Raw genomic sequence first — 21,762 nt, 5'->3', positions numbered from 1 at the left:
TTTCTATTTTGGGGGGTATTGTTGACAAGAGGAATGGCTGTGTTTATTGTTTAATGTTATATGGCCCCGGTTATGCACAGTATATATGTGACTGTACGAAATGAAAATGGAAAATAAAAACACATTTACCAAAAAAAAAGAAAAAGAATTCTCAGCCAATATAAAGAAACAGCTGTGCCAAGAAGTTGTTTGCTTATGGCATATTTTGTATATAAAAGGAGAGGCAATTGTATATTTTTGCATATATAGGTAGTCCTTAAGTTGCAACAGTTCATTAAGTGACCGTTGAAAGTTACGTCACTGAAAAAAAGTGACTTATGACTGTTTTTCACACTTACCGCTTTTGCAGAATGCCATGGTCACGTGTTCAAAACTCAGATGCTTGGCAACTAGCTCATGACGGTTGCCATGCCCTGGGGTCATGTGATCCCCTTTTGCGACCACAAGCAAAGCCAGTGGGGAAGACAGATTCACTTAACAACCAAAAGACTAGCATTAGCATTAACTTGCGATCATTTTTCACACTTAACAACCATTGCAATGGTCAGGTGGTCAAAATTCAGGCTCTTGACAACAGGCTTGTATTTATGACAGTTGCATTGCCCTGGGGTCCTTCCCAGCTGGATCCCGACAAGCAGAGTCTGGAGGGGTGGGGGAAGTCGTACTCTCTTAACAACCACATGATTCGCTTAATTGTTGCAGAAAAGGTCATAAAACGGGATGCAACTCCTTTAACAACCGCCTTGGGAACTTGGAGTTCAGTTGTGGTGGTAAATCCAGGGCTACCTGAGTTATGACAACAGTTGAGCCCCAAATTTCTGTGGCTAAGTGAAATTTGTTCTGTCAGCCCTGAAGCTGACCTGACCGAAGCCATTTTTGACCGCTTCAGTGTTGCCACACTGAATTGAATTGAATTTTATTATTTGTTTGACGCCCTTCTCCGGGAGGGACTCAGGGCGGCGAACAACTCAAATGGGGAAAAGGGGAACATAAAACAGAATACAAGTAATTAAAATAACCAAGAATCACACAACCATACAAGTCGAGAGGGGAGGGGAACTCATCAACCCCAGGCCTGCCGGCAAAGCCAGGTTTTGACGGCTTTTCGGAAGGCCTGGAGAGAGGTGAGGGTCCGAATCCCTGCGGGGAATTCGTTCCAGAGGGCCGGAGCTGCCACAGAGAAGGCCCTTCCCCGGGTAGTAGCCAGATGGCATTGGCTGGTAGACGGAACCCGGAGGAGGCCGACCCTGTGTGATCTAATGGGTCTTTGGGAGGTAATTGGCAGCAGGCGGTCTCTCAAGTACCCAGATCCCACTGGAGCTGAGTCACCTCAAGACTGGATTACTGTAATGCACTCTACATGGGGCTGCCCCTGAAGAGTGTTCGAAGACTACAGCTGGGTCAGAACGCAGCCGCGCGAGCGATATGGGGTGTATCTAGATACACCCATGTTACACCTATCCTCCGCGAGCTGCACTGGCTTCCTATTGGTCTCCGGACGTGCTTCAAGGTGCTAGTCGTTACTTTTAAAGCCCTACATGGTATTGGACCTGGCTATCTAAGAGACCACCTCCTGCCACGTACCTCCCAACGACCAACAAGATCGCACAGGTTGGGCCTCCTCCGGGTGCCGTCAACCGGACAACGCCGGCTAGCGGCTCCCCGGGGGAGGGCCTTCTCTGTTGTTGCGCCGGTCCTGTGGAACGATCTACCTGCAGAGATCCGGACCCTTACCACTCTCCCGGCCTTCCGTAAAGCCGTCAAGACCTGGCTGTTCCGGCAGGCCTGGGGCTGTTGATTGATATCCAGCCCCGCTTAGATGGAATGGATGATGTGAATTTTAATATTGTATTTTTTATTTCTATTTTTTAAACTTTTAAGTGTTTCTTGTTTTGTTGTGAGCCGCCCAGAGTCCCAATGGGAGCGGGCGGCATACAAATTCTATTAAACTTGGAACTTGGGAAGGGGGAAATTTGAGATAGCTGGGATCCTGTAGCCAAAACAAAAGGTTTTCTCTTGGGAACCAAGGGCATTTTCACACCTTGTCGGAGGGAGGCGGAGTGATGCTACCCGGTAGCCAGACCGCACTGTGATTGGACCATGTGACTGATTGTTTTGAGAAAGTAGAAAATCTTTCACTTTTAATTAGGCGAAAACCATGGGGCTTTTCAGAGTTTCACCAGATCTGTGTCAATATGATATTTCCAATGAAGCTATTTTTGAGGAATCTTCTGACCTCGGAGTTTTGCTTGATATGGATTTATTACTTGGAATCCTGACATGTTAAGTGAGTTTTACAGCCTTTTTTGTTTTGTTTTTTTTATGCCAGAGTTGTTAAGTGAATCACGGCAATTGTTAAATTAGTCAAAGTGTTGTTAAGTGAAATCTGACTTCCCCATGGACTTTGCTTGTCAGAAGGTCACAAATGGGGATCGCGTGACCCCGGGACGCTGCAACCATTATAAATAGTCAGTTGCCAAGCGTCTGAATTTTTTCCAGACCCGCAGTAAAGCATTTCTTAAGATATGACTTTTAAAATTCTTATCCAATTTTTTGTTGAATAACAAGTAAGCATGCCAACCATATACCAGATCATGTCCCTCGATATTCAGTATTCTATCATTGGTTAAATGGGTCCAATCACTAATTGCGGATAGCGCCACTGCATCATAATATAATTTTAGGTTAGGTAATTTCAAGCCTCCTCTCTCCCGTACATCTTGCATTATTTTCATCTTTACCCTCGGCTTCTTTCCGGCCCATACAAATTTGTTGATACCCTTCTGCCATTCTAAAAGATTCGCATCTTTTTTAAGTATAGGTAACATTTGAAAAAGAAATAAAAATTTTGGTAAAATGTTCATTTTCACTGCCGCTATCCTACCCAGCAAAGATAAGTGCAATTTCTCCCATTTTTTCATCTCTATCTGTATACTCCGCCAAAGTGGTTCATAATTATGCTTATATAATTTCCCGTTTGAGGCTAAAATATTGACCCCAAGATATTTGACTTTTTTAACTACCTCACATCCTAGCATCCCTCCTAGTTCTTCCTTTTGTTTAGTATTCATATTTATAGCTAATATTTTAGTTTTTCCAAGCGTCTGAATTTTGATCACGCGGCTGTGGGGAGGGGTTCCACCACAAAACCGCGGAGGACAAAATCTCGGTTGACGAAAGCGCGCATTTGACGTCATCACAGCGTGACGAAAACATCGCGCTGTGATCGAAAAATGTAAAAATAAAGCGAAAACCTTACCCTACCCCCCCAAACCTAACCCTAAACCTAACCCTAAACCTAACCCTTAACCTAACCCTAAATCTAACCCTAAACCTAACCCTTAACCTAACGCTAAACGTAACCCTAATGCTCTAAACCTAACCCTAACCCTTAACCTAACCCTAACCCTAACCCTAACCCTTACCTTTATGTGAATCGGCTTGCTTTAATTTTATTTTAATTTCAATTTTTAATTTTTTTCGTCGCGCTGTGATGACGTCAAATGCGCGCTTTCGTCGATCGCGCTTTTGTGGACCGCGGTTTTGATGGGTCACGGTGGGGAGGCTGCAACGGTCGTAACTGCAAAAATTTGGTCATCAGTCACTTTTTCTCAGCGCCGTTGTAACTTCGAACAGTCAACTAAGCGAGCTGTCATAAGTCGGGGATACCTGTACTGTGCGCCTTGCAGCAGAGTCTGTGCCGGTGAACTAAAAGTTGGCCTTATTACTCATTTAGAACTGGGGCTTCCTTCGGCCCCTTCGGCCCCGAAAGAAGTGGAGCCAGGAGGCAGATCCGGTTCCGGGAAGAAAGGGAGAGGCCAGCAAAACGCCCTTCAAGCCCCTTTCGTGGATTGCAGCCTCTGCGGGAAAGTGTTCAGCAGCACCAGTTCCCTCAGCAAGCACTACGTGACTCATAGCCAGGAGCGGAAGCACATCTGTAAGATCTGCAGCAAAGCTTTCAAGCGACAGGACCACCTGTAGGTATCCTCTCCACACGAAGCGGCTTTTTAAGTGCGGCGTAAGCCATAAGCATCCCTGGTGGAATCCTCTCCGCGCCATGCAGGAGCTCGCAAGGGGGCGCGGGCGGGCTGCGGAGTCAGATGTGCTGTCGGGGGGGGGGGGGGTGTTGTGTTCCTGTACTGAAAATAAGGCAAAGCTGCCACTTTAGCTCTGCTTAATGGAGCCGCTAGTGCTTTACTGCATTGCAAAAAAAATTCACCTATTGTACAGCGCTACTTTAGCCTGGATATTTAGGGACGAAGTTGCCCTGAGAACTTGTGGAGGGGCTGAATCAAGAGGGCTGTACCCAAGTACCCAAGCATGAGCCCATTCTGATATATACAGGGCGGGGCATAACCTTTTCCTAGGGGGTCACAGCAACACTTGTAATAACAACACAAATAATTCATACACCATTTGAAAGCCCATAAAAAACTGAGTTTATTGACACGATTTAATAGTCAGTATGACCACCATTAGCCCTTCGAACAGCATTCAAACGAGGTGGATAAGAACACAACAAATCTTCAAACAGTTCCGTTCGATTTTCCAGATTTTCCAGAGGGCGGGGCATAACCTTTTCCTAGGGGGTCACAGCAAGATCGACAGCAGTTTACAACTTCCGCGACACCTCATTTTAAAGCCCATAAAAAACTGAATTGAATGAGCTATTAAATGTTAAATTTGTTTCGGTTGAAACTTTGAGAATGAATTTGGAAACTGTGTTGAAAAATCTGGAAAATCGAACAGAACTGTTTGAAGATTTGTTGTGTTCTTATCCACCTCGTTTGAATGCTGTTCGAAGGGCTAATGGTGGTCATACTGACTATTAAATCGTGTCAATAAACTCAGTTTTTGATGGGCTTTCGAATGGTGTATGAATTATTTGTGTTGTTATTACAAGTGTTGCTGTGACCCCCTAGGAAAAGGTTATGCCCCACCCTGTACATTGGGGAAAAAAGAAAAGAAATAAGCAGGCCTCTTCAAAATAAAAGCGGTTCGCACAGATTGGATAGGGGTAGCTGAAGGACCAGAGAACCATAAAATGCCCAGATCTTCCCTAACTTAAATTCTTGTTTGTATCCCCCTTCCCTGGTTGAGTTGTGAGCCGCCCTGAGTCCCCTTCGGGGGGGAAAGGGCGGCATATAAATAAAATCAACATAACATAACAACATAACATAACTGTTTGGAAGCAGTTGAGTGATGGGTTGTGAGGACAGGGAACAAGTCATAAATAAGCTTAATTGCTAGCAAATTGTTAATACTACTTTCCTCAGAACATGGGTGGGGGGAACGATAGCCCCTTTTATGACTTGTGGACTTCAACTCCCAGAATTCCTGAGCCAGGAATTCTGGGGGGGAGGGGGGGTGTTGAAGTCCATAAGTCATAAAAGGGGCTATCGTTCCCTGCACCTCTGCTTTAGAACATATCCCCCCCCCCCCCCCGGCCCTCTTTCTACAGCTCTCCCATTGTGGAGGGGAAATGACAAAGTGAGAATTTTTTTTTAATTTTTATTTTGCATGGAAACCAGAGTCAAGTGATCATTGATAAAAAATTTACCCCCAGTAAGGGCATGGCTAGCTGATGAGAGCTAAATAGCTTGAAATGGATCTATACTAGTCTCCCTTTATTTATTTATCAGCACAAATACAACACAAATGTAACAAAGGCAACAGTAAAAATATTGGGTTTCTGTCTGGATGGTGTCTTATGATGAGCCAATGGACAGAGAATGGAAGCAGTTAACTTCCTCCCATATTTGGGCATACCAGGGGTTGTGACTTTATATATATATATATATATATATATATATGGTTTTTTTTCATTTTTAGAACATATAATCACATTTATTGAGAGAGAGAGGGAGGAAGGGGATGTAGAGAAGAGAAGGATGACAGAGGGAAGAAAGGAGGTAGGGAGGGGAAAGATAGAGGGAGAAGAAAGTGATGGATAAGGTACAAATATGGTGTAAGGAGAGCAGAAGAGCCAATAATTGTTTTGGGGAGTTGATGGTAAAGATGAATTGATGTAAACATTTACTAATACAGTACGATGTTGGCTAGGTAATACTATACATGTGATCATTGATAAATTATAGATATAGATATAGATATAGATATAAATATATATCTATTAGATTTTTACAACCCCTGGTAAGCCCCAATTATGGGAGGAAGCTAACTGCTTCCATCATCTGTCAATCGGCTCATCACAAGAGTCCATCACGACAGAAACCCAATATTTTTTACTGTTGCCTTTGTTATATTTGTGTTTTTTTATTTGTGCTGATAAATAAATAAAGGGAGACTAGTATAGATCTATTTCAAGCTATTTAGCTCTCATCAGCTAGCCATACCCTTACTGGGATTTGAACCTGGGCTATATGGCATACTAGGCACACTAGGCAGAGATCTTAGCCATTAGGCTACAGGCTCTTATCCGTTATCAGCGAAGCCAGGGTGAAAGGTATCTATTAGATTTTTAATCTAATTTAATCTCTGATTTTTAAAAAAACACAAATATAACAAAGGCAACAGTAAAAAATATGCTGATAACGGATAAGAGCCTGTGGCCTAATGGCTAAGAAGTTTGCCTAGGATGTAATATAGCCCTCCTCTTGCATCCTCCTCTGTATCGGTGTGTGAGGATGGAAGTGATTTTAGCATTGGGTAGCCATGAGGGTGAAGCCTAGATCTCCTTGGCATGTTTCACGGCTTAAATCTTTTTCTTTCTTTTCTCTTTTTTTTTTAAAAAAAAAGGAGTGGTCACATGCTGACCCACCAAAAAACAAAGCCCTTCATTTGCATAGAAGAAGGTTGCAACAAGAGCTATTCGGACCACCGGTCGCTGCGCCGGCATTACGAAATGCACCATGGCCTGCGGCTGTTGAAGGACGAGGAAGCCTGCGAGAGCACGCCGCCTCCGCACGATTCCCACACCCAGGCGGGACAGGGCGGTTTGAGAGCGGCAGAAAGCTTGGCCGTCCACCCGGAATCGCCAGCGGGGCCCAATCATTCCCTCTTGCCCAACCGAGACCTGCTGAGGTGTATCGTTAGCAGCTTGGTCGGCCCGAAGCTGCCGTCCGCTCCGTCCTCATCGGCAGGGCCGAGCGAAACCGACTCCAGGGGAGCCTTCCAGCCTTCCAGCTCTACAGTCTACGGTCAGATTTCCTGTGCGCCCACCTGCAGCGCTACTGCGGTCAGGGAAACCCCCGGCGAGCAAGCCATGAAGGACATGTACCCTTGCCGAAAGACCTTGCCGTCTTCCAGCATGTACACGATCATCAACACGGGGAATTTATCCATCCTCGGGCCGTCGGAGAGCCACGCAAATTTGCCAGACCGCCCTTCCCTTGCGGAACGCGACTTCCCTATAGAAGCTGGTGCTTTGGAGTATTGGTCCAACAGCGGTATGCCTCGTTTCCCCTTATTCAGGGGGCAGAAGTTTCCCACCCCTACCCAACAGCCAAGCAGCAGCGTCCAGTGGGCCAGAAACGCGCCCCCCGTTGGCGCCAAAGCCAAAGGACACGGCCTTTACGTCGCTCAACTGTCTTCTGCCGGTCACGAAGCTTCCCAAGGGATAATGGGTCCGTCTCATGCGTTTGACCCCGTGAGACCAACCTTCGAGTGTCCAGATGTTTTGCCCTTCCCGCCGGCTTCTTTAAAGGCCCACGGGGAAGTTCCCGGAGAAGCCCGACTCCGATGCTTCGAAGAGACGTTCAGCCCAGCGGCCAGACTGTCGGATGCCCCGAAACATAGCCTACTCCAGAAGGGCGAGGCCACGCCTCTCTTCCGGCAGCTCTTCATGAAATCCAAGGAGTCCTCTCTGAGCCAGGATCAGCTCCAGGTCCAGAGCCACCTCTTCCAGAGGATCACCAAATCTCAGCACATCGTGTCCCACACCAAGGTGTTGGCTCCGTCGAAGGAGGCCGAAGAGGCAGGAGCCAAAGCGGTCCCCCGTGGGTTTCAGCCGCCGGCGGATTTGGCTCGCCCGGCCGTACCGCCGATGGAAAATGAGGGGCCTCCTTCGACTCCGTTTCAAGCAGACTTTTCGCCCGATCTCAAAAAAGACGGGCACCAGCCACCTCTGCCCTCTTTTCATTCGCCGGCCCTGCCCTCGGTAACCGCAAGCGGGGCGTCCCACGCCAAGCACTCCCGGCCTTCCAAAAGGTGCCTGGAGTGTAAAGAATTTCCCAGCCCCAATCAGTATGAACACACCCCAGGGAACCACACTTACGGGAAGCCCAGGGAATTGGAAAGCGACTCTCCTCTAGCCGGGAAGAAAGAGAAGGCCAAGGCTTGCGCTAAAGAGTCCGGCAGCAAAGGACATTCTCGCAGCGGTAGACCCCGCCGGAAGGAGAAGCCCAAGTTTGACATCGCCTCCATGGCCTCTCCTAGCCAAGTAGCCATGGCTTCCTTTTCCTTGCCCAGCACCTCGTTCGAGAGCGTGTCCAGAGCGAAGCCCAAGTTGACGATTTTCAACAGAATTCAGGCATGTTTTCAAGGCTTTTTTTTTAAATTTAGATTTAGATTTAGATTTAGATTACTTTATTTGTATGCCGCCCTTTTCCCTGAGGGGACTCAGGCGGCTCACAATTCAGGGGGAGGGAAGGACAAAACAAGTTACATATATGAAGACAATACATCGTTAAAAAGCGCAACAGTCATACTATTCGAGTGGGGTTGGAGTCTTTAGCCCCAGGCCTGTCGGAACAGCCAGGTTTTAAGGACTACGCGGAAGGCCTGGAGGGTGGTGAGGGTTCGAATCTCCACGGGGAGTTCGTTCCAGAGGGTCGGAGCAGCCACCGAGAAGGCTCTCCTCCGGGTAGTTGCCAGTCGACATTGACGGCTGATGGAATTCGGAGGAGGCCTAATCTATGGGATCTTATTGGCCTAGTGGAGGTAATTGGCAGTAGGCCAATCAGAATAGGCTTATGGAGGTTCTCAGTCATCCAGGCCAGGGGTGTCCAACTCTATTTCATTGAGGGCCGCATCGGGGTTGTGTTTGACCCCGAGGGGTGGGGGAACGTGGCCAGCTCGACATCCGTTTTCGGCTGGGACGACCTCCTGCAGCCGTTTGCCAGCGAAAACGTGAGCACACATATATACACCGACCTCCGTTTTTGACTGCGATAGCCTCCTGCAGCTCTCCGCATCTCTGTTCCCCCGAGCTCCATTTTCGCTGGCAGAGGGATGCAGGAGGCCATCACAGTTGAAAACAGAGCTCGGGAGGGCTGCATTGCGGCCCTCCCGAGCTCCATTTCTGCTGGCAGAGGAACCATGGCTCCGGTCCTTCACTGTTTCCAGGGCAGCCCCATCGGCTAGATCTAACACCCCACAAGCCTTGAGTTTGACACCCCTGATCTAGAGTATGGTGGTCCCAAGGGTGGCTGCTCCTAAAAGCAACTGCACTTCCTTGATTGTCGTTGCCGAGGTGGCGCAGTGGGTAGGGTGCAGTACTGCAGGCCACTTCAGCTGACTGTTATCTGCAGTTCAGCAGTTCAAATCTCACCGGCTCAAGGTTGACTCAGCCTTCCATCCTTCCGAGGTGGGTGAAATGAGGACCCGGATTGTTGTTGGGGGCAATATGCTGACTCTATAAACCGCTTAGAGAGGGCTGAAAGCCCTATGAAGCGGTATATAAGTCTGCTATTGCTATTGCTATAAAATGTCCATTTTTAAAAGCAGAGAGAGTTAGAAATGACCCCCAAACACTAGAATGCAAAAAGAAAGCTGAGCCCCCCAAAAAGCATTTGACTGATGACACTTTGGGAATGGCCAGTGGGGTACATACGGGCGATACAGGTAGTCCTGGACTTACGACCACAACTGAGCCCGAAATTTCCGTTGCTAAGCGAGACAGAGGTTAAGTGAGTTTTGCTCCCTTTCAAAACCTTTCTTGCCCCAAGTTTGTTCAGTGAATCACTGCGGTTGTTAAGTTAGTAAGACGGTTGTTAAGTGAACCCGGCTTCCCCGTTGATTTTGCTCGCCAGGAGGCCGCCAAAGGGAGCGAGCGGCCTCATGGGTCACTGCAACCGTCACAAGTGTGAATCCGTTGTCAAACACCCGAATGTAAACCATGTACATGACCCCAGTGGGGATGCTGCAAGAGTCATACGTGCGAAAAATGGGTGCTGTTTGTAGGTGCCGTTGTAACTTTGAATGGTCACTAAGTGAACTGTTTGTGTCTGGATCAGCACCAGGAATCAAACTGATTTCAGGTAAAGAAACCACCGGTGTAAATGCTCCAGAAAGAAGTTTATGATAATATTTACCTTGTAAAGTCTTCTAAAGAATAGCCCTCATCTGTACATATAAAAACCTACTTCTATGTCTATTTATTTATTTAATTTCTTCCTTCCTTCCTTCCTTCCTTCCTTCCTTCCTTCCTTCCTTCCTTCCTTCTTTCATTCCTTCTTTCTTTCTTTCCTTTTTTCTTTCCTTCTTTCTTTCCTTCTTTCTTTCTCTCTTTCTCTCTCTCTTTCTCTCTCTCTCTCTTTCTCTCTCTCTCTCCTTCCTTCCTTCTTTCTTTCCTTCCTTCCTTCTTTCCTTCTTTCCTTCTTTCCTTATTTCTTTCCTTCTTTCCTTCTTTCCTTCTCTCTTTCTCTCTCTCTCTCCTTCCTTCCTTCCTCCTTTCTTTCTTTCTTTCTTTCTTTCTTTCTTTCTTTCTTTCTTTCTTTCTTTCTTTCTTTCTTTCTTTCTTTCTTTCTTTCTTTCTTTCTTTCTTTCTTTCTTTCTTTCTTTCTTTCTTTCTTTCCACAGGGTGGAAATATCTACAGCTTTACTAATGCAGTCAAAGAGGAATGCTTTTCCCCTGGATGGTAAGCAAGGGTTTATTATGCTTCAATACTGCCTAAAATATTAGTGTATGTAACAGTATGTGTCTTTGGGTGTACATAAACATGTGTGCACATACACACACACATGCATACCGACATGCATTCAGACACACACATTTTTATATATACTGTGTTTTCCCGAAAATAAGACAGGGTCTTATTTTCTTTTGACCCCCGAAATAAGCACTTGGCCTTATTTCTGGGGAGGTCTTATTATTTTTGAGGTGCAGGAGGCCTCTTAACCTTAATAAACCAAAAGAGAGCTAAAACCTGGCCCATTCGTAATAATTCTTAATTTTAGCCTTACCAGAGAGAGAAAAAGCCCAGGAAGAAACAGAATGTGAGGTTTCAATTCCTCGTGCCAATAAAACTGAGTTAAGTTAAATAAGCTTCCAGCATCGAACAGATGATAATTCAGGTCATCTATGAGGAAAGACACCCGGGAAGCAGAGAGACCATCGGCGCTTCCAAAGATGGAATTTTGAAAGTGATTGATAAGCAGGCAACCAAAGGAAATAAATAATAATTTTGATTGGGATGGCAGCCTATATGGCCCTAAGCAGCTCTCCTCTTCCCGGTTATCCTCTCTTGAGCAGCCCTTGTCTAACCATGACAGTGTTGGGGAACCTTTTCTGCAGGGAGTGCCAGAATGGGAGGGGGCACACGCTTGACAGAAACCAGAAGAGCAGCTGCCCGGTACCGGCGCATGTGCGCGCCAGGAAGATCATCTTCTGGTTTCCAGTATGCACACGCAGAGTGGCCAGCTGGTCTTTACACATGCATGCAAAGAACCGGTAGCAGAAATTTTGAGTAGTCAGGAGAACCATTAGCGGAAATTTTGAGTAGTTGGGAGAACCGGTAGCGGAAATTTTGAGTAGTTGGGAAAACCGGTAGCAGAAATTTTGAGTAGTTGGGAGAACCGGTAGCAGAAATTTTGAGTAGTTGGGAGAACCGGTAGCAGAAATTTTGAGTAGTTGGGAGAACCGGTAGCGGAGATTTTGAGTAGTTGGGAGAACCGGTAGCGGAAATTTTGAGTAGTTGGGAGAACCGGTAGCGGAAATTTTGAGTAGTTGGGAGAACTGGTAGCGGAAATTTAAAGTAGTTGGGAGAACCAGTAGCGGAAATTTTGAGTAGTTGGGAGAACCGGTAGCGGAAATTTTGAGTAGTTGGGAGAACCGGTAGCAGAAATTTTGAGTAGTTGGGAGAACCGGTAGCGGAGATTTTGAGTAGTTGGGAGAACCGGTAGCGGAAATTTTGAGTAGTTGGGAGAACCGGTAGCGGAAATTTTGAGTAGTTGGGAGAACCGGTAGCGGAATTTTAAAGTAGTTGGGAGAACCGGTAGCGGAAATTTTGAGTAGTTGGGAGAACCGGTAGCGGAAATTTTGAGTAGTCGGGAGAACCGGCAAATGCCACCTCTGGCTGGCCCCAGAGTGGGGAGGGAATGGGGATTTTGCAGTATCCTTCCCCTGCCACGCCCACCAAACCACACCACGCCCATCAACCACACCCACAGAACTAGTAGTAAAAAAAATTTGAATTTAACCCCGGAGAAATGGCTCTGCATTGTCACTTCCGGCACGCGTGCCAGATTCACCATCACGGATCTATGATCTCCCAGTGAGATTCCTTCATGGTTCCGGTGGCCAATGGTCCATCAAAACATTTCCCCCCTCCCCCTCCTCCCAGGCTGGCTTCAAAGGGTCTCTGGAGTGCAAGAACATAAGTTAAGGTTGTCGTAAGGTTGGAGTCGTCTAAACCACACTTTTTCCTAACGCTCCGTTTCTCCCCTTGCTTACTTCGATTGTTGCCAACAGTAGTAAGTCTGAGGCAGATCCTGGAGACAGGAGTGAGAAAGGGAACAGCTTTCGCTGTGCAACCTGCAATCAGCTGTTTTATACCGAAAGGGGCCTGAGCAGTCACTTGTGTTTCTGTGGTGAGCAGTGGCAGTCTCCGTCAGGGAAGGAAAGACAGCAGGTAAAGGGAATCTCACCTGGGGAAATCAATGTTCCTTATCACCGATGCTGAAGGAGCCCGTGAAAAGGAGGAGGCCGGCCGGATACTCAACCTCAATTTTCTTTTTTTAATCGGACTTAGTTTAGATTCTGGTCTCTGCAGGGTCCTTGGTGCTCTCCGAACGTGGCGGTTTTTGCTGCAGACATTTCATAACCCAGCTAGGGAATGTCATCAGTGCTAGAAGGGAGCAGGGTTTGCTCTCTGTTTATAAACAACCACTCCCTTCTAACACGGATGACGTTCCCTAGTTGGGTAATGAAACATCTTCAAGAAAACAATCAAGCTCAGAGAGCATCAAGGACTGCACACTCCTCCTCCTCCTTCGCCATCTTCTTCGTCTTCCTCCTCCTTCCTGCAAACTCCACTTCCCTCTAGCACTGATGATGTTCCCTAGTTGGGTCATGAAACATCTGCAAGAAAACCACCAAGCTCAGAGGGCACCGAGGACCCCAGAGGAGGAGGAGGAGTCTTCTTTTTCTTCTTCTCCTTCTCCTCCTCCCCCTCCTCCTCAACCACTTCCTTCTAGCACTGATGACATTCCCCAGTTGGGTCATGAAACATCTGCAAGAAAACCACCAAGCTCAGAGAGCACCGAGGACCCCAGAGGAGTCTTCATCTTCCTCCTCCTCCTCCTCCTCCTCCTCCTCCTCCTCCTCCTCCTTCCTCCTCCTCCTCCTCCTCCTCCTCCTCCCCCCCCTCCTCCTCAACCACTCCCTTCTAGCACTGATGACATTCCCTAGTTGGGTCATGAAACATCTGCAAGAAAACCACCAAGCTCAGAGAACACCAACAACCCCACAATCTTCCTCCTTCCCTTCCCCTTCCCCCTACTCTTCCTCCCGTTTCCCACAAACCCCACTCTTTACCAACACTGATGATGTTACCTAGTTGGGTGCATGAAAACGTATGCAAGGAACCCTCACTCCCAAGCTCAGAGAGCACTAAGGATCCCACAGAGTTCAACCCTGGGCTACAAATATTCCTTTATTTTGCTAGTCTGCTCAATGCACTCCTTACGAGATCTTTGCTAAGATTCCCAGAAGAAGTCTGCGTACTTCGCTTCTTATTTCTGAGCACAGCTGGTTTTTTAAAACTCAGATGTTGCCAGGATGTATTGAGGGAGAAAAAATGTCATCTTTTCACATGCTAAGGGAGATAGGCTGCTTTCATCGTCTTCCCAGACAGTTGTACTGTAAGGACTTCTTTACTATTTAGCTGTTTTGGTTTGGTTTTTTACCGGCAAAAGCTCCAGGCAGCTAATAATCCACGTAGAAAAAACAACAACAACCCACTGCATTAAAAAGGGAGGGTGAACTTGCCGATGGGGATATGAAGCTATTTTAAAGAAGATAATTGCACTCATGCGTGTGAAATGCTTTGAATGTTGAGAAACCGCTACACAAAATGCTAAGAATTATTAATCCACAATTCAGTCTTTTTGACTATTTATTTGAACTTATCCCAGCATGGTTATTATTACTTTGGGTAGGCTTCCGGGAAGGTCTGACTAGATTGAATAAAATGACATTTAACGGCCAGTTAAATCTATCTAGGATTGCAGTTCTAACAGCTTTGAAAGGGGGAATGTTTAGAATAGAATAACAGAGTTGGAAGGGACCTTGGAGGTCTTCTAGTCCAACCCCCTGCCTAGACAGGGAACCCTTATACCACTGTGAACGATTCGATTTGTTATTTCATTAGATATTTCTTTCCCGGGTGGCGTGATGGCCTAGTGGTCAACCCTCTCGCCTTTCACACAGAAGGTTGAGAAGTCAACCCTAGGTAGCGGCAGAGTGTTCCTCTCTCAGGGCACAAAGAGAAAATATCTGCTGTGAACTCCATGTTAGGCATCAGGAAGGGCAACTGGCCAGTAAATTCTCAGCTCCGTTCAGTCACCTCGATTCTACCCTGAATGATTACCAGGTTGTAAAAAACAAAAACAAAAATATTTCTATCCAGTTGCTTTTTAAATCTTAAATATTTATTTCCAGATTAAGTTTAGAATACGGAATCTGGGACAAAAGAACAGGTAGTTCTCAATTTACGAGCTGTCATTTAGCGGCCGTTCAAAGTTATGACGGAAGTTCCCCCGAAAGGTACTTCCAACCCAAAGCCCCTCCCCGCTGTTACGGGATCATGTTTCAGGCATTTTACGACCATTTGCGGCCTCCTACAGTCACGGGTTCACAATTTACAACTTTTTGGCTGGAAACCGGCATCTACTTCCAATTTTGGAGGCAAAAATTCCCCGTGACAAACAGTGGTTTTGCTTAACTGCTTGTGGGGTCACTTAATGTCCACTGCAATAAAGGTCATAAAATTGGGTCAGTCGTGTGATGACCGGCATTTGGGACCATCATGACTTATGACCGTTAATGGGGCAGGCTCCATGACGGTCGTTAAGACGAGAACTTGCTTGCAGTTTGAAAGAACAAATTGGCATGTGTGTTACCACTCGCAACTTGTCTTGTCGCCAGAAATAGATATTTCTTTTTATATTTCCTTTTTAAAGGCCTATGAGGCAGAGAAGTGGCCCTTCCAGCTGGCAGCGGACCGAGCGGTTCCTCCCGAAGCGAAAAGGTTTTCAGAAGATGGAGCGGTCGCGCCTATCGTAATGCCCGTCTCGGTACCCATAATGGCTGCCAATCAACAGCAAGTGGGTGCTGATTTGCAGTACAAATTTTAAATGACAAGATAAAACGGACTGCTTTTAAAAGCAGGGGTGAAATCCACTTACTTCTGCTGCCGGTTTGGTAGCAACGCGGGCGCACGCTTCGCTCGCCTGCACCATCTCTGCGCATGTGCAGAGCGGGCCTACCAAGGTAAGCGAATGAGGCGGGGGGGAGGGGGGGAATCCTCTGTGCCACGTGATTTAGATTAGCTAGAAAGTAGGAGACCATGCTTTTTAGCTAATATAAATCGCGGGTCACAGATGATTATTGGAAAATTATTTTTACCACCGGTTTGCATGAACCCGTCCGAACCTGTAGCAATTTCACCCTTGCTTTTAAGTTCCGTTTAATTCATGGACCTTTACCTGTCGTGCAGCAGTATATGTCAAGCCCCTCCCTGTGCAGAATTGGCCGTTTTGAAGAATAAGAAATTCACCTGTTTTTTCTTAATTGCGCATAACACTTGGACTTGTATACTGCTTCATAGGGCTTTGCAGCCCTCTCTAAGCGCTTTTAAAAAGTCAGCCTATTTTCCCACAACAATCGGGCTCCTCATTTTACCCACACCTCGGGTAAGGATGGAAGGCTGAGTCAACCTTGAGCCTGGTGAGATTCGAACTGCCAGGCAGCCAGCAGAATTAGCCTGCAGTAGCAATATCAATAGCAATAGCAGTTAGACTTATATACCGCTTCATAGGGCTTTCAGCCCTCTCTAAGCGGTTTACAGAGTCAGCCTATCGCCCCCAACAACAATCCGGGTCCTCATTTCCTCGGAAGGATGGAAGGCTGAGTCAACCTTGAGCCGGTGAGATTTGAACCGCCGAACTGCAGATAACAGCTGAAGTGGCCTGCAGTACTGCACCCTAACCACTGCGCGCCACCTCGGCTCTAACTACTCTAACCACTGTGCCACCACCGGTAGTGGAACCGGTAGTAAAACCGGCAGCAACCCACCCGATTATGGGGGTCGTTAAATGAAGACAATTAGTGGGTGAAATTACAAATTTGTACGTTTTAAGGGCTCCCCAGGTAACTTTTATCAATGCTACGTGAGAAAGTGGCATCCTAAATCAATGGCGGGGAAAGGTGGCCCCTTTATGACTTAATGGCAGTGTTTCTCAACCTTGGCAACTTTAAGTCCTGTGGACTTCAACTCCCAGAATCCCCCAGCCAGCCCAGCTGGGCTGGCTGGGGGATTCTGGGAGTTGAAGTCCACAAGACTTAAAGTTGCCAAGGTTGAGAAACACTGACTTATGGACTTCAGCTCCCCAGAATTCTCACAGCTGGCTCAGGAATTCTGGGAGTTGAAGTCCACAGGACTTAAAGTTGCCAAGGTTGAGAAACACTGACTTATGGACTTCAGCTCCCCAGAATTCTCACAGCTGGCTCAGGGAATTCTGGGAGTTGAAGTCCACAAGTCATAAAGGGACCATAGTTTCCCCCCTCCCTCCCCCTCCCAGTTCAACATTTATAGATAGAAAATCTGTAGCTGGAAGGGCAGCATAGTGATGTCATAATCCCATCGCCAACGGAGTTCGCATTTTCAGTTTCTCTTCGGGATTGCAGCTTTCAACCACCTTTAAAGTACTTTTTAAAAAAATGAAAACAAGAGCAGTAATTTTTTTGGTTTTTTGGGATATTGATTTCTCCTCCCCTCCCCTTTAATGGTTATTCAGTGTCGAGTTTCTGAAATCCTCTGGGCATGGGGCCGGCGGTAGAGATACCTGACTTTCTGAATGTCTCTTGATAGCCTCCCATTCCTAGGATTCCCCGGGGGAGATAACATTTAATATGGTATCAAACCTGATATATTTGGTACTGTGGGTAGATCTTGATTGTTATTACCGTTGGTTGGGCTAATGTCCGTAAAATCTTTGGTTATCAGGATTGATTGGGGCTGGGAGAGAAAACCAAGTCCGATGGTTTGGATATGTTCGCGAAAGAAACATAATCTGCCAGTTTGGTCTAACGGTGAAGGCACCAAGCTAGAAAGCAGGAGATTGCGAGTTCAAGTCCCGCTTTAGGCATGAAAGCCAGCTGGGTAACTTTGGGCCAATCATCAAGAGACAGTGACTTCTAATTCCGCCTTAGGATCTACATGAAACCCGTCTGGGTTAATTAGGGGCCACTCTCTCTCAGCCCAACCCACCTCACAGGGTTGTTGTTAGGGAAAAGAGGTGGAGGACAGTGTGTTGAATATGTTCACGCTTTATTTGTAAAAACAATACAGGCAGGAGATAACAAATAAAATAATTTCAAGACACGTCGTAAAAGTTGGGGCAGATTTATTTTCTGTTATTCCAAAGAGCAGCCACGGTAAGGGAAATGATTTTAACTAAACATAGGAGAAACGTCTTAGAGGGGGGGGCGTAGTGACCTCATCATGGAGCTCTTACCTCAACAATCAGGAGGCTGTGAGATCGATCCTAGGTAGCAGCAGATATTTCTCTCTCTGGGCCCAGAGAGAAAATGCCTGCTGTGAACTCCGTGTAGGTGTCAGGAAGGGCATTCGGCCAGTAAATGCTCAGCTCCACTCAAGTCACCCCTGACTCCACCCTGATGCAAGAGATTACGGGGTCATTAAAAAAAAGGGGGGGGAAATAGAAGGAGGTTCTTAAGTCAAAGCTCGTTGATAGCGTAAAGAACAAGCTGGGTAGAGTGGATTCTAGAGAAACCAAGCCGAGGTTGGACTAGATCCTATAATTGCAGGATCCCTGCAGTGGGATTCTAGGTGGTCTTTAAGGTTCCACCACAAAATCGCGGTAGACTAAAGCGCACTCGACGAAAGCGCGTACGTGACGTCATCACAGCGCGACGAAAACAGCATGGTGTGAGCGGTAAACTTAAAATTAACCCGTAAATCTAAACCTAACCCCCCCAAACCTAACCCTAAACCTAACCCTAAACCTAACCCTAAGCCTAACCCTTAACCTAACCCTTAACCTAACCCTAAACCTAACCCTTAACCTAATGCTAAACCTAACGCTAACCCTTAACCTAACCCTAAACCTAACCCTAACGCTTAACGTAACCCTAACCCTAACCCTTAACCTAACCCTAACCCTAAACCTAACCCCTTACCTTTATGTGAATCGGCTTGCTTTAAAAGCGCTTTTTAAAGCACCCTTTTTTCTCCGCGGTCGTATTTGTCGCGCTGCTGATGACGTCAGGTACGCGCTTTAATCGGGCGCGCTTTAGTGGACCGCGGTTTTGACGGGTCACGGGTCTTTAATACCTTGAATAGTTGGGACAAAGATGCAGTATTCCTTTTAAGGATACACAACGGTGGAGGCCGCCTTAATTTTTTTTCCCTTTCCCAGTCCATCCATATCTAAAAGTCTTTGGCTCCGTTTCTTTTGGATCAGGTGAACGAGAAGGAAAGCCAGGATGATAAAGATCTCCAGGAAGGCATGCCCCCCAAGAAGAAGAAGAAGCGAGCTCACCCCAAATCCCTGCTCATCCCACCTCCTTCCCCTGCTGGAACGAGATTCAGCCCGGGACCGGAGGATGCTACCAGAGTAACCTTCGCTCACCTGTCTTCCTCATGGACCATTTCCTTCAAGGCTTAATGCAGTGCTCTCCCTACACGCCACCCCCGATGCTCAGCCCCATCCGGGAGGGCTCCGGCCTCTACTTCAACACCCTCCTGCTCTACCACTACAAATCCCACTCCGGTCTCCATGTACACCTCCGTTTTAGGTAATTACCCAGCCCTCCTCCTCCTCTTCTGGGAGGTTTGTATAAAGCTGCCCAGTGTAAAATAAATCCACTATTTGTATCATCTCCTCTCCCCTCCCTCCCTCCTTCCTTCCTTCTTTCCTTCCTTCCTTCCTTCCCTTCCTTTGTCTGTCTTTCTCTCCTTCCTTCCCTCCCTTTTACCTCTTCTTTCTTTCTTTCTTTCTTTCTTTCTCCTCCCTTCCCTCCCTTCAACATCTTCCTTCCTTCCTTCCTTCCTTCCTTTCTTCCTTCCTTCCTCTGTCTCTCTCTCCTTCCTTCCCTCCCTTTTACCTCTTTCTTTCTTTCTTTCTTTCTTTCTTTCTTTCTTTCTTTCTTTCTTTCTTTCTTTCTTTCTCCTCCCTTCCCTCCCTTCAACATCTTCCTTCCTCCCTCCCTTCCTTCCTTCCTTCCTTCCTTCGTCTGTCTTTCTCTCTCTCTCCTTTGTTCCCTCCCTTTTACCTCTTCTTCTTTCTTTCTCCTCCCTTCCCTCCCTTCAACATCTTCCTTCCTTTTCCTTCCTTCCTTCCTTCCTTCCTTCCTTCCTTCCTTCCTTCCTTCCTTCCTTCGTGTGTCTTTCTCTCCTTCGTTCCCTCCCTTTTACCTCTTCTTTCTTTCTTTCTTTCTCCTCCCTTCCCTCCCTTCAACATCTTCCTTCCTTCCTTCCTTCCTTTCTTCCTTCCTTCCTCTGTCTCTCTCTCCTTCCTTCCCTCCCTTTTACCTCTTCTTTCTTTCTTTCTTTCTTTCTTTCTTTCTTTCTCCTCCCTTCCCTCCCTTCAACATCTTCCTTCCTCCCTCCCTTCCTTCCTTCCTTCCTTCCTTCCTTCCTTCCTTCCTTCGTCTGTCTTTCTCTCTCCTTTGTTCCCTCCCTTTTACCTCTTCTTCTTTCTTTCTCCTCCCTTCCCTCCCTTCAACATCTTCCTTCCTTCCTTCGTGTGTCTTTCTCTCCTTCGTTCCCTCCCTTTTACCTCTTCTTTCTTTCTTTCTTTCTTTCTTTCTTTCTTTCTTTCTTTCTTTCTTTCTTTCTTTCTTTCTTTCTTTCTTTCTTTCTTTCTTTCTTTCTTTCTTCCTTCCTTCCTTCCTTCCTTCCTTCCTTCCTTCCTTCCTATTTCCTCTTCCTGCTTCCAATCACCCTCCCCCTCCAAAAAAGAGTATAGTTCTGTCTTTATTTATCATGGTTATTGAAAAAGAGTTACCCTGTGGTAAGATGAGCAGCCGATGAATTTTATTTTAAAAAATAAACCATTGAAAATTTTCTATCCTCACCGAGCAGCTGCATTGTTATCTCTATTTTTGCCCTTTGGGGGTTTTTAAAAAAAAGTTGTGTTTTTTGTGGGGGGAAAAGGTTTCTGATTGATCCCGTTAAAGAGAAGTGAAAAATAGAAGAAGCCACTAGCTGTCCTTGGTGTCCTGCTGCTGAGGTTGCAGTTGACCATGATAAAGAGAAGAGAAAGATTTCATAAACATTGACTTTGATTCTAACTTGTGCCTTTTATTTTCAGATGGGATGGATGGAGCCCTTTTATTCTCCCTTGTGAAAGATACGACCAAAATTAACATAGAACCGTAAGTCACATCAGTGGGTGCAATAACACCTCACGTTCTCTCTCTTTTAGTGACGTGTCGCCTAGCAAGCACAATATTTTGACTGCTGTAACTATTCTTCCATTTTCTTTCTTCCGTGTGCTCAAATCTTCTCTTGGCTATTTAATTTATACGCATGTTTTTATTCTTTTAGCCTCCGAAGCTGATTTGCAAAAACAAAGGACAAACTTGATGACACAATTGAAAAGAAAGACAATCAGCTGTGCTTTTTTTTAATAAAAAAAAAACTTTTAAAGCATTTTTACTACCTATTCGCCTGAACCGGTACTAAAAAAAATGCTTTAAAAAGTTCCAACAATCAGCTGTGCAACAATCAGCTGTGCTGGAACTTTTTTTTTAGCATTTTTTTTACTACCTCTTGTGCCTGATTGTCCGTGAGGTTCCCGCTTTGTTTCAGGGGCCGTTTTGTGTGAAGCCCAGCTGCTTTTGCATTGTGGGTGAGTCAGCGGTGCAGGTTTTGTGTTATTTGGTGTCAAGTGGGATAGTTTGCTTTTGAGCTCTCTGTGAGGTTCCCACTTTTTTGCAGGGGCCGTTTTGTGTGAAGTCCACCTGCTTTTTTGCATTGTGGGTGAATCAGTTGTGCCGCCGCGCCGCCTGGTCACGTGACCACCAGGCCACGCCCCCACACGGTCACATGACCACCAGGCCACGCCCACAGAACTGGTAGGGGAAACTTTTTGATTTTCGCCACTGGTTGCACTGTCTTCCATCTTTTGATCAAGCACTGATACTAAATCAGGTATTAAACAACAACGGTAAAATTGTTTCTAGATCCAGCAAACTGAAGAGGTGCCTATTTTCCCCAGTTCACCGACAAAAGGGCGAACGACAAAACAGCGCCCGACTAAACCGCGGCGCTGACGTCATCAACAGGGCGACAACAGGGCGGAGACAGAAGCGCGCTGTAAAAGTAACCCTAA

At 46.4% G+C, this 21,762-nt stretch overlaps 1 protein-coding gene across 1 annotated transcript in view; it reads left to right on the top strand.

Annotated features, from left to right (window-relative positions):
- Positions 1 to 21,762, top strand: part of ZNF541 (zinc finger protein 541) — a 35,126-nt gene that overhangs the window by 2,051 nt on the left and 11,313 nt on the right. Inside the window, 9 exon segments of the mRNA XM_087727364.1 lie at positions 3,737 to 3,977; positions 6,760 to 8,491; positions 10,762 to 10,820; positions 12,653 to 12,812; positions 15,364 to 15,507; positions 18,862 to 19,000; positions 19,003 to 19,169; positions 19,171 to 19,222; positions 20,740 to 20,803. Coding sequence (XP_087583490.1) covers positions 3,737 to 3,977; positions 6,760 to 8,491; positions 10,762 to 10,820; positions 12,653 to 12,812; positions 15,364 to 15,507; positions 18,862 to 19,000; positions 19,003 to 19,169; positions 19,171 to 19,222; positions 20,740 to 20,803 — 2,758 coding nt within the window.

This window comes from Thamnophis sirtalis, unplaced genomic scaffold, assembly GCF_051295495.1.
Source record: "Thamnophis sirtalis isolate CommonGarterSnake01/CBP01778 unplaced genomic scaffold, rThaSir2_p1.2 scaffold_13, whole genome shotgun sequence".
Lineage (NCBI taxonomy): Eukaryota > Metazoa > Chordata > Lepidosauria > Squamata > Natricidae > Thamnophis > Thamnophis sirtalis.
The sequence above is the reverse complement of the archived record's forward strand: the minus strand, read 5'-3'. Positions and strand labels throughout refer to the sequence as shown.